The sequence below is a fragment of the Taurulus bubalis genome, assembly GCF_910589615.1.
Source record: "Taurulus bubalis genome assembly, chromosome: 6".
NCBI classification, from domain to species: domain Eukaryota; kingdom Metazoa; phylum Chordata; class Actinopteri; order Perciformes; family Cottidae; genus Taurulus; species Taurulus bubalis.
Window position 1 is genome coordinate 9,550,127 of NC_136594.1, and position 12,702 is coordinate 9,562,828.

A 12,702-nucleotide genomic window follows, 5' to 3' on the forward strand; every position below is an offset into this window, starting at 1 on the left:
GATTATTATCTCTATTTTGTGTAGTCTTTAATGCTCATGAGTATTGTTGTCCCGTCGCCAGTCACCTCCAGCCTCTCCTGCCTGCCTGTGCAATAAGGTGGAGGAGAAAGGCGTCGAAAGCATCACAGCCTCAATCGGGCTGATGGAGGTGGATGGAGGGTCAACGGGCACCTTCACAGAAAGAGATTATTATAGCTGGGTATAGGAACAGTTTTTGGTCATAAATTTACGCCCAACAAATATGTAAAAAAAGATGGATAAAACACCACAGCACATACAGAGTGGTGTGGTTGGGTAGTTACGGTTTAAACATCAATACATATCGAGTTGCTTTGTTTGATTCATTGCCGCGTGATAACGGCCTTTGGTCTACCTGTAGCTGCTCCTTTGGCTGATTGTGTCCGCAGTGAATGATGACTATGGTTTCCTGCTTTGGTTCCAGACTCGGAAAAGGATGATGGGGAGCCGGGAAACGGGATTGCCCCGTGGAGACTAAATGAACAGCTCTTCCCCTGTCCTGTCTGTGGCAAAGTGTTCGGTAGACAGCAGACACTTTCTAGACATCTGTCTCTCCACACAGGTAAATAAACACACGTGCACGACAACATTGTTAGCGCACGTGCACACCAGCGCCACGCGATCCCATCTCTTTGTTTGATGTATAGACGGTAGCTGCTGGGTTTGTGCTGCCCCCGGTAAGTAAATAAGGTTGACTAGACTAGATTACCCTTCCTTTAAAGAGATTACTACCATGATTAGTCTCACTGGGAAAACCGCCCGTCTAATTACTCAGCTAGAGGTATGCCTCACGGAGTCACACACACACACACACACACACACACACACACACACACACACACACACACACACACACACACACACACACACACACACACACACACCAGTAACTCTGATGCGGTCACAATTGGTTTCCTTCATTCACTTTGTCTCTCACACTCAGACACGGGAGACTTCCTCAGGATAAAGCCGCACACTCCCTTGTGTCCTGATTACTCTGTGTTTTCAAACTTGGCCCTTCTTTGCTCCCAATTGATCCATTCTCTCCCGTCACTGTCTTCTGCAATCCCTCTCTGTGCCCTTATTAGGACCATAAATGAATGAATATCCTGCTTATGCAATTTTATTTAAAGCAAATTAAACGCTGGATTAGAAATTAATGCAACCTACTTGGGATTGCAGATTAAATCTCCGGGTGCACAAATGGAGACTCGTGTACAAAATGCCCCCACACGATTGGACATGCTCTCACATTTTGCGTGCACACACACACACACACACACACACACACACACACACACACACCATCTGAGAGTGTTGGCTGTGAACAGCTTGGCCACACCACAGAGAGCAGAAGCAGGGGCATATGTCAGTGTGATGGTCTTTTTGGTTTCCCCGACGACATAAAGGTTGCCTGGCTTCATGTCCTTGGGGCAAATTGTGTGTGTGTGTGTGTTTTAGGGGGAGCTAGTGGGAGAAGACATTGTGTTGGCATGAAAGGAAATATTGTGATTAGATAAAAGATTTTAGAGTGCTTTAAAATTAGTTAAAAAATTATGTCTGTACGCGCCTCATATTTTCACCATCTTGTGGCATGACAGGAATATCTAGACGCTCCCTGAAAAGTAGATTCTTATCAGACATCACACAATGTTTTTTTCTTCCTCTTCCCAGGATGAGTGTTAAAGTTAGGGTCAGGCGAAGGTGAGGCAGGGTTAGGCATCAAATAATTAGGTTGAAGCTTGTTTTAAAGAGGCTGTGCGCAACTTAATGAGATATTGTCTGAGGTGATGTTTACAGTAACCTGTGGTCTTGTGTTTATTTTTGCAGACGAGAGGAAGTACAAGTGTCACTTGTGTCCTTATGCAGCCAAGTGCAGGGCTAACCTCAATCAGCACCTGACCATCCACTCTGTCAAGCTGGTCAATACGGATGCCGAGCAGATTGTCAGCGCCGTTACAGCCGAGTCTGCAGAGCGCAAGAACTGCCCCTACTACTACAGGTAATGATGACGGACCAAAGCACAGCACACAACTCTAATAAGGATGTCTCCAGCCAAGAGCAGAGGTTAAAATCAGGGCTTTTTTTAATTAATTTGCTTCTGCTGCCTGATGCCCAAATATATCCTGATATTTATATTTCTCCTCAATTACTTAATTTTGTTCATTTTGTTTTACATTTTCTCAGCTTTTGTGAGTCGTTTATCGGGAAATAATAATAATTTAAAAATAATAATAATTAGCTTTAAAAGAGTTAGATGAGAAAATCAAAACCAGAGTAGTAACCATGTGTTTATTACAGCATGAAGCTGTAGCTTAGAGATGGATAGTAAAAAGGTAAAAAAAAAAAAAAACCTTATCGGCACACCATGAGCTCCCTTATTAAAAGGTTGAATCCTGTTTATTCAATGCATTTAAAAAAGCAGAAGTGTAAAAATGTGTTTGGTTATATGGGCTGATACGTGCTGAAATATCTCGTATTTGGATGCAACCACGTCACGTCAAGTCACGACAAGACTCGGCCGTGAACCCGAAGACGATCTTCTCCTTTAACTCTCAAATGAAATCAAATGAGTGTATTTTCCAAAATGTTGTACTAATGCTTTAATACTTTAACGTGTCTAATGATCGGAAACGTGTCCGCTAGCCCCATGTCTGCAGTGAGGAAATACTGTATTACCAATTGTCTCACTGGTACATGGTGGATACATTTCTATTAATTTATTACCCATTTATGCAGACATAATATAACACTGAAGCTGACAGTTATTCTCGCCATCTTCCCTCCTCTTCCTCTCTGTTCTCTGTCCAGCTGCCATGTGTGTGATTTCCAGACGGAGCTGAATGCCCAGTTTGTCAGCCACATGTCGCTCCATGTGGACAAGGAGCAGTGGATGTTCTCGCTCTGCTGCAGCGTCTGTGACTACGTCTGCATGGAGGAGAATGACATGAAGAACCACATTAGTACTGGGCATGCAGGTATGAGTCCACTGGTTCTTGGAGTCCACATTAAAAAGATAGCCTCTCTCAAACTGTATGTGTTGGTGTAATGAAGGGTTGGAACTGCCATTATCAATATACATCATCATTTTTCAGTTCATTGATAAGTGGTTTTGTCTTTTAAATAGTGTAACCCCCCCCCCCCCCCAACCTGCAGTCAAAGACTTAAACGAATGTAATTAATTGATATTACATAAAACAAAAAGCAGTAAATCCTCACAAATGAGAAGCGGACACCAGAATTTGTTTGGCTTTATTGCTTAAAGAATTATTAAAACAAATCAGTTCAACGGTTATCTAAGTAGTTGCTTTTTAGATCTTGACTTTTCTCTTGATGGATTCATGGAATAATAGACTAGTTTCAGCTTTAGGGTAATGTTCTTGTGACTGCTGTCCAGACCTGTTTTCAAACTCGGTGTATTACCAAAGGGGCATGCTTCAAACCCTAGAAAAATGCTTTATGGAGGTATTTTCTAAATATCTCTCACATGTTGGAGTGGGTGGTAGCTTACACATTGTGGCTCTTGTTCACAGCTCAGAATAGAAATACAGTGCAGTACTTGGACAGTGACACATTTTCTATTGTTTTGGCTTTGTACTCCAACACATGGGGGTTTAAATTTAAACAATGGCTTTGAGAAATAAAGTATTTTTACACATAGTCCCTGAAATCATAAGTTTACAGTTCATACACTATTCATCTGCCGACTGTTTTTAAGTGTAAAATGTCAGAAAACAGAGATTACAAAATTGACACATACAGTATATTACGTACAGTATATTGCTCTTCTTGTCCAAGGAAATTAAAGGATATTCAGTTTAACGTCGAAATAAAAAACACATTTGAGAAGATGATACTTAGAAAAAATACTTAAATGATAAATTAATCAGCAACATCTGTGCGGACATATTGATCAACTAATGGACTTCTGGTTTCAGCTCAAATTGTATTTAATATCCAATGTGTTTTTATACAGCACAACAAATATGCGTCACCGTCGAAATGGACTGCACTGTATCTACTATACATGAAATGACTTCCAGGTTAGGCAATCCTAATGTAACAGTAATTTACACTTCATAAACACCTAGTCGTGTACCCGTTCAGAGGACACGGGGAAAGAGGAGCTGTAGAATTGGGTTTCACAAACTAGCCGCCTCCAGTCGACCTTCTTTAGACTTTTAAAGCTGCTGGTTTGAACCCCCGGTGGTCAATATGAGTGTTTTTGTCTAAAACAGCTTTATCCGGTTTAGTGCTGACGTTTTGGTCTTCCACTGTGTATGTGTGGGTGGGTGGGATTGTCCGGCCTAGACGGCTGAGGGGTCTTTCAGAGGCCACAGTGGCCTTGTTTATCTGAGAAGGTTGGCCCTTATCGTGCCTGAGGGGGAAAAATCAATAGGCCTTGGTTCCTTTGGAGACAAGCTCGGTTTACGATGCCGCTGTGGCCATTCTTTAAGTCTCTCAGCTTGGCTTGGCATTTATCTCAGTCTCTCGCAAAATGGACAACACCACCAAACATACAAATGCACAAGGGTGTCTCTTACTTTCTACATTTCTTCTACATGTGGAGATTTGAGTGGTCATGATTCAGCCCTGTTTTGGTAACGTGTCTATACTTCAGAGGGTAAGGTAGATTGAGCAGCGCTTGTGAATCCTCACACACTGTGGGTATCTGGTCAACTGTGTAGACACGCCCTGGCTGGAGATGGCTGAACTCAGCGGGTGTCATAGTTCAAGCTGACCCCCTGTGAAGACTGGACCCGACATAGGGGAAGGGTTGGATGGGTGCCCTTAACTGTAGGGGGCAAGGTGGTGAATGATGTGATGGTGTTACTTGATATCTACCCTGGATACACCGGTAGATAGACATACTTTGCCTCTTTATTTCCGTTCCTTAACGTGGCCAGGCGATCGCGGTTGAAGCTATTCAGTAAAAGAGAAAATTGAATATTTTTCCGTAAAGGTGCGTTTCAAGGTTGAGGCCCACTGGCTCAAAGAAGCTCCTTTTTTTTGTGCTTATATTCTGTGGCATTAGCCGTTTGGCTATTGTAAGAGAAGGCAAGTGTATGTTAAATACTGCAGCAGAGAAGATGAAAGCCCCTCAAGCTGCTTCAATACTGTATTCAAAATGCTGCTAAGAATGACCCTGGTTTATTTCGATTTGATTAAAAGCAATTAATCATATCTTCTCCGTGTGTGTGAACGCTATGCGGATGTTTTTGTATGTTTTTAGATGCGCGTGTCTGCCGGTGTTACAGAGATAGGTCAACCATTTCAGGATCTGTGCAGCCTTTTCTCCCTCCTTTCACTCCCATCTGAGTGAATGCCCTTTGTTGAGCTGTGCCCCGAGATGCTCCCGCCATCTTAGCTCCTTCGGCCATGACCCTCGCTCCTCACCCATACCTCCCTCTCGCCCCCTCCCCTTCTAAATCCCTCGCTCTTCCCAGTGAATTGCAGACTTAGAGAAGGGGATCAATAAAGGCAGACTGCATCTTGATTTGACTGGCAGCCGAGCCTCAGTCAGAGCACTGGGCTACCGAGGCTGTGTATGTGTGTGTGTGTGTGTATGTGTGTGTGTGTGTATGTATATGTGTGTGTATGTGTATGTGTGTGTGTGTGTGCGTGCGTGTGCGCGCGAATGTACAGAACTATGGGGTACTTGAAACCGATTTTTCAGCATAAAGGATACCCCACAATATTTGCAGGGTTTCAGTTAATATCTATCGCATGAGTTTTAGCTGGAGCTGGTCAAATGATGACACTTTTGTTTTTACTCTCTGCTGTCTGTCCTCATGTGTCCAGGTCTGAGCTCAAGAAGTCCCCTCAGCGAGACCAAGAGCACCTCCTCTTCCCTCTCGGCCCTCAGCGACTCACTCAACAGCTCGGAGGGCGGAGACCTCACCCACGGTAACGAAGAACTCAGGGGCCTGCTGGCCCTGCCCTCCTCCGCAGGGAGCCAGTCCAGCTCTGGAAGCCACTCGGGATCAGGAACTGAGGACAAGTCTGACAAAGGTAAGGAATTGTGGGAAATATTTCAACCAGATACACTTCTCACAACAACATATTCATGACTGACTAGGCAATAATGAAAAGACTGACTTTTTTTCAACATGCTCTACGATGAACTTGTTATTAGTTCTTTTGACATATTACCCTTTTCCAACATATCCTACTATGACTTTTTTACATTATATACTGTCTTTTTTGTTTTGCTTTTTCATGAACTTCTAGTGAAGTTACAGGATTTTTACTTGGTTTCCACATCACTTTCAAACATGATCCTCTATTTTCAACACAAAAAAACACAGGAGACATAAGACAAGTGTCCATATGATAGAGCAGTGTTTATTGTTCCAGTCATTTTGACCTAAATTAAATTAATATATTTTACTTTTGTACAGTATTTTAATGACATACTATATCTACCATGTCTTTTTGACAATTTAATAAAATAAATTTCATATAGTGTCAAGTCATAACAGAATTTATCTCGAGACACTTTTCATCTAAAGCTAGTCTAGATCGTACTTCCTATGAGGAAGCACTTTGGTGACTGTGGCAGGAGAAAAGTACCCCTTTAAGCAGAGGAAGCAAGAGTGAAAGGGAGAGAGAGAGAAAGAGAGAGAGAGGTAGCAGTGAATATAATATAATGATGATAATAATAATGGCGGCAATTAATATTAATTATAATAGCAGTGGGTGTCGAGCAGGACCACGGTAGCAGGCGAAACCACGATCCAGGTGTACCCCGATCCATGAAAATCTGAGAGACACGAGAGCACAAAGACTCCGGGGAAGAAGCCAAGTTGGTAACATGCATTCATGGGACATGAATATATACAGAGGGAGAGAGGAGCTCATTGTGTTATAGCAAGTCCCCTGGCAGTCTCGGCCTACAGCAGCATAACTACGGGCTGCTCCAAGGCAAGCCTGAGCCTATCCCTTCATTCAGGGAGCGCAGCGTTCCCGTGGGGTAATAAGTTACTATAATCTCTTTAAGATACTTTGGTGCATGACCATTTAGGGCTTTGCAAGTAAGGATAAGGTTTTAAAGTCTGGATTTTGTATTCTGGATTTTACAGGAAGCGAGAGCAGAGAAGCTAATACGGGAATAATGTGATCTTTTTTCTTAGTTCTTGTCAATGCACCTGCTGCATTATTTTGGATCAACTGGATCGTCTGAAGAGACTTATTGGAGCAAAAAAGTCATAGAATATAGTATGCGATGAAAAGGTCAGATTTTAAAAAAGTCATAGTATTTCATTAAAAAGTCATAGTATTTCATTAAAAAGCCAAAAAGGTTATAGTATGTCTTTAAAGTCATTCAAAAAGTCACAGTCTAGTATGTCATGAAAAGGTCGGTCTTAATTACATTTTTTTAAGTATCAGTATAGTATGTCATTAGAAATTTAATAAAGTGATAGTATAGTATGTCGTAAAAAAGTAATTAAAAAAAGTAATGGTATAGTATGTCATTAAAAAGTCACACTATTGTATGTCATTGAAAATGTATGTCACAAAAAGTATTAAAAGGTCATGATGGTATTTCATTAAAATTATTGTACGTCTTTTAAAAGTCATGAAAAAGTCAACGTGAAATATGTTCTAAAAACTCATCATATACTATGTCAGTAAAATTAATTATAAAAAATCATAACACAGGGTATCATTAAAAGTAATTAAAAAAATAAGTGTTGTAAAAAAGTAACAAAAAAAACATCATATAAAATAAGATTATTATTATAAAAATAAAAAGGTAAAAGTTTCGGATAGCATAAAGTAATTGTATAGTATGTCATTAGAAAGTCATTAAAAGTCATAGAAGTTTGTCACAAAGTCGTTAAAAAGGTAATAATGTTTCATTAAAACGGCAAAAAAGTAATTGTATAGTATGTCGTAAAAAAGTCATAAGAAGTACACCACAAAAACGCCCTTACAACCATCATAGTGTTATCATAAAGTTAAAAATAATTTTAAAAAAGTCAACTTTGTTATTGAAAAGTCTAAAAGGTTATCTGACCGCATCTTATTTGTTAGAAAAGTCATAGTATAGTATGTCGTCGTAAAAAGTCATTGTAGTTTGTCATTAAAAGTAATACAAAAGTATGTCACAAATAAAAAAAGTTAAAGTAAAACAAAATCATGGTGTAAATATGTCATAAACAAGTCTAAAAAGGATGGTCTGAAAGGTGTATTATGAGAAAGGTGGAAACTACGGTATTCTCAAAGTCAAGATATCTCAACCTCCGCTGCATCAATTTTTCCTTTTTTTCCCCCTTCAAAATAAGTCTCTTGTGATTCCCACAACTTTATTGAAGTGAAGTGCAATTGCAGCTCAGCATCTTGCGCATAGACTCTATTTATGTGAAAGGTCATGTTGCACCTGACGTTTCCCTGAATCTGAACTCCCTTTATTCCAGTTTCTATAGATACTCTAAGAGTATGAAGAGCACATAATCATCTCACCATAAAAATCACCCAAACCGATTCTGTCTTAACTAACCCTCTTCTCCTTCCTTCTCCGCAGGTTTCGAATGCGTCTTCTGCAATTTTGTGTGCAAGACGCGTAGCATGTACGAACGGCACCTTCAGATCCACCTCATCACACGAATGTTTGAGTGCGACGTCTGCCACAAGTTCCTCAAGACGCCCGAGCAGCTGCTGGAGCACAAGAAGTGCCACACCGTCCCCTCCGGAGGGCTCAAGTAAGGAAAGCAAGTACAGACAGAGGTTCCTAACGTCTCCCGTCCTTCCCCTCCGTCACTCCTCACCGCGTCAATTCACTGCACACAAAAACACACACACAGGCCAACCTTAGGGGTGTGCGAGTTATGGCAACAAACTAAAGTTCCAGGCATCTCACAATGGTTTCAATTATTTTACACGCAATATTTAACACATTTTTCTAATACAAAAAAACTTGCATGTCATCTACATAAAGCTGGCTGATGATATTATGGTTCTTTCAAATAAGAGCTGATTGTAATACTGCTGAAGACAGGAACACAGATTCGCAGTCTATTTGAAGATTTCTGGAGCCATGTGTCCTCTATCAGTTAACCTCTCTTTAATGTTCATTATTTGCAGCCAGCAAATTAAATGATACAAGCTGCAGTTTTGCCCGACCGCCTCTCTTGGCATGTATAACTTATTAGACAGTGGTCTCTGGGTCTGCAGTGGCTGCGATGAACAGAAGGGAGAATGTGAAAGGAGATGGAAATGGGTTTCCCCTCAGGCTCCGTTGTTCCTCTGCCCACAGCGAGCAGCCATGCCAAAGAAACATAACTGAGGAAACCTGCATTCTAGAAACCTACGATACAGACACTTATAATATATACAAAATATATATAAAATGTGTTGGCACACCCCTAGAAGAAGCAAAAATGTCAGATCACTTAAATATGCATATATATGCATAAACAATATTGTTGCTCCTTGATACACAGCATTTTTTTATATAGAATAACGCTAAAACAAAGCTTTCACATACAGTGTGCAAACCTATCTCATTGTAGTTTGTATCCTAGACACATATACATATATATATATATATATATATATATATATATTTGTATGTAGCTCCAGTTCCTCTTTCATGCTTCCCTCCCCGTCTCCATACTTCAGTCCCACAGGAGTTTTTGTTGTACTGTAACACGTTTATGTCCCATAACAGGCCTGTCCAGCTCACATAAAGCCCATCTGTTGATCTCACATCCCAACACACACTGATGATGTTAGTGTTTGAGTTCAGGCCAATCATAATGTACTTTCACATAGATGCTAGTTCTAGGGTAGCCGTTAACAGCATTCGTGATTTAAAAATAAATAAAAACACATGACTATTTGCCTTTTTTATATTTAGGAACATTTGTTTTAAAGATTCATCTCAAGTGACACACGCCATTTTTTGTTTTTGAGTTCTCATAACTCCAGTCTGTGCATGTGCAGAATCATTATGATTATCGCCTCATCTTGTCATAAACAAAGATCTGTGTTCTATATCGTTTTTTTTCTGTGCAGCCATCAGTGGAGATGGGATGTTTTAAACATGGCTAAATGTCTGGAAATGGTATCATTTCACTGAATATAAACTAGGAAGCTGCAAACACAGTTACATTGACTTATTTGAACAGATCAAAAACTCACACAAGAAGCCCTTTCATAACTCAAAGATCTCCACAAAGCATCTTTAGTCCCTTACTTGAGGATTTGCTGCTAGCTGTAGTGTGTGAGTAAATACATGTCAAGGAGTTATAACGGTTTTAAATGTTTCTTCTGTCTGGTGTTAATGTTTTCAAAGCCAGATTGATTTCTTTGAGCTATCATTCAAAAAGGGAAAGAAGTAGATTGTGGATATTTTAGATCCTTTTGTATTCAACAGAGAAAGAAGAGCGATTGAAGGAATGCTTATTTTTACATTTAAATTGATCAGAAAAGCTGCTTCTTTCTGTACTGTTTATACCTGCACACGTGGGTTGTATTTTCAGCTCTTCAAGGTTTACACATCTTAATTTATGTAAACCACATTTAAGTTTGCTTTCAAAAGCTGGCAGGATTTCAACCAAACGGGTGTAGAATGAGTTAATGGACCTGAAGGGTAAAAAGGTTTCACCCGTTGCCTTTGTTTTCTGACCTCCGACCTACAGATTTTCTTTCTCTAGAAAGAAAGTTCAAATGTACCAGTGTGTACACGTGTATACACTTGAACAATGTGAAGTGTTTCTATATATGTAGGAGTGTGTAGAAAGGGAGAGAGGGCCTTGACCATTTCGAGGATTTCTGAGGTGATTCTGTTCTGCAGGGTTTGTGAAGCGCTTTGGGGCCCAGAGCAGATGAAAGGTGCTATTTAAATGTAAGTGCCACTCCATTCCTTCATTTCCCTTCATGTCCTACTGCTCCAACCCTTTCTCCAGCCTGTCACCCCCCTCCTCCTCCTCCTCCACACACACACATACCTGATCACCTCAATTCTCCCACCATTAAACTGCCACACATACCACCATGAGCACACAGAACTCTACATGATGCACACTTTTCCTTTACCTGTCCTTCTCCTCTTCATCATCTCGTGTTATTCAATTTCAAGGTGTTTTATGTGGTTTTGAATGTACGCTTCCCCTTCAACTGTCCTTTGCTTTTGTGTGTTGCGTCCCCTCCCCTTTTTGTTGCATTACCCAGGTGCCCTTTCTGCATCTACTCCACCAATCGTCCAGCGGCCATGGAGTGCCACCTGAAGACGCACTGTAAGATGGAGTACCGCTGCCGCATCTGCCAGGGACTGTGGCCGGACCAGGCCTCATTGGAGGCCCACATGCGCGGGCACCGCCTGGGCAACCACTACAAGTGTGAGCAGTGTGGCTACTTGTCCAAGACGGCCAACAAGCTGATCGAGCATGTGCGCGTGCACACGGGTGAGCGGCCCTTCCACTGCGACCGCTGCTCTTATAGCTGCAAGCGCAAGGACAACCTCAACCTGCACAAGAAGCTGAAGCACGCTCCGCGCCAGACTTTCGGCTGCCAAGAATGCCCTTTCACCACCACACACCCCTTTGTCTTCAGCCGCCACCTCAAGAAACACCAGAGTGGAGGAGCGGGGGGTCCGGACGGGGGCTTGGGAGGAGAAGAAGAAGTGGAGGAAGACGAGGAGGCTGGAGAGGAGGAGCTGCCACTGCAGGGAACATCACCAGGGGTCTCTTCTTCGTTGGGAAAGAGTCAGGAGAACTTCCTGTTTGGCAGAGGAGGAGGGAGCAGTGGAGGGAGCGGCAGCAACAGCCCTCTCATGAGTCTCACGGCGTCCCAGGCGCTCCAGTCCGTTGCCCTGTCACTCACACTGGGCAAGTCCCACCAGCTGGATGCCACTGGCCCTCTGCACTGCTTGGTCAGCACGAACGGCAGCAGCAGCAACAACAACGGCAGCACCACCAGAAGCCCCGGCGGCCCGAGCAGCGGCAGCCCCTCCCTCTTCCTCCCCTCCTCCCGCCACATGTTCGAGCAGTACAGGAACTGCGACCGGGCGCACCTGATCCCCCTCACCACCTTGTTCACCCACAACAGCCGCTTCACATTCCACTCGCACCTCCACTCCAGATGGCGGCCCGCCACATCTCCTCTTCTCTTCTCCTCCAACCCGGCGTCGCCCTCACGCTCTTCCCCCTCGCCCTCCTCCCACAAACACTCCTTCATGGCCTACCTGGGACTGATGGAGAGGGCCAAGACTGTTTGACCGCCTCCTCCTCCCCCTCGCTCTTTCCCTCACTTATCGGACGGTGGTGTGAATTGACACTTGACCGCCGCAGTGGAGGCAACGTCTTTTCCAATCAGACCAGCAGAATAAGCTGGACCAGACAAACATATTGAAGAAAAGAAAAGAAAAGAAAAAACATTTCTAAGAGAAAAAGGCTGTACATGCTAAAAATGCATTTATATCAAAAAGCTGCTTTTCTTATCAGTTCTATCGATTGAATTATTACTACTTCAACTACTACTCTCTATTACCTTTTTTTCTGTTTTGAAATGTCTGAATGACTTGGACCCAGTTGCATTATCTGAGGAAACTAACGTATCTCAGTTTTATAGATATTTTTTCTTTAGTCGTTTGACGAGATAAAAAGATGAAACAAAACTTGCAAGTGCTATATTTTAGTGCATTTTTGTCTATTGCTATTATGCATCGAAATAGCATGC

General features: G+C 42.1%; 1 protein-coding gene across 1 annotated transcript in view; it reads left to right on the plus strand.

Annotated features, from left to right (window-relative positions):
- Nucleotides 1-12,241, plus strand: part of znf827 (zinc finger protein 827) — a gene marked incomplete at both ends in the record, with an annotated part of 59,795 nt that extends 47,554 nt beyond the window's left edge. Inside the window, 6 exons of the mRNA XM_079219728.1 lie at nucleotides 443-580; nucleotides 1,849-2,020; nucleotides 2,830-2,996; nucleotides 5,821-6,030; nucleotides 8,546-8,723; nucleotides 11,197-12,241. Coding sequence (XP_079075854.1) covers nucleotides 443-580; nucleotides 1,849-2,020; nucleotides 2,830-2,996; nucleotides 5,821-6,030; nucleotides 8,546-8,723; nucleotides 11,197-12,241 — 1,910 coding nt within the window. The remainder of the gene's footprint in view (nucleotides 1-442; nucleotides 581-1,848; nucleotides 2,021-2,829; nucleotides 2,997-5,820; nucleotides 6,031-8,545; nucleotides 8,724-11,196) is intronic.
- Nucleotides 12,242-12,702: the final 461 nt, after the last annotated feature.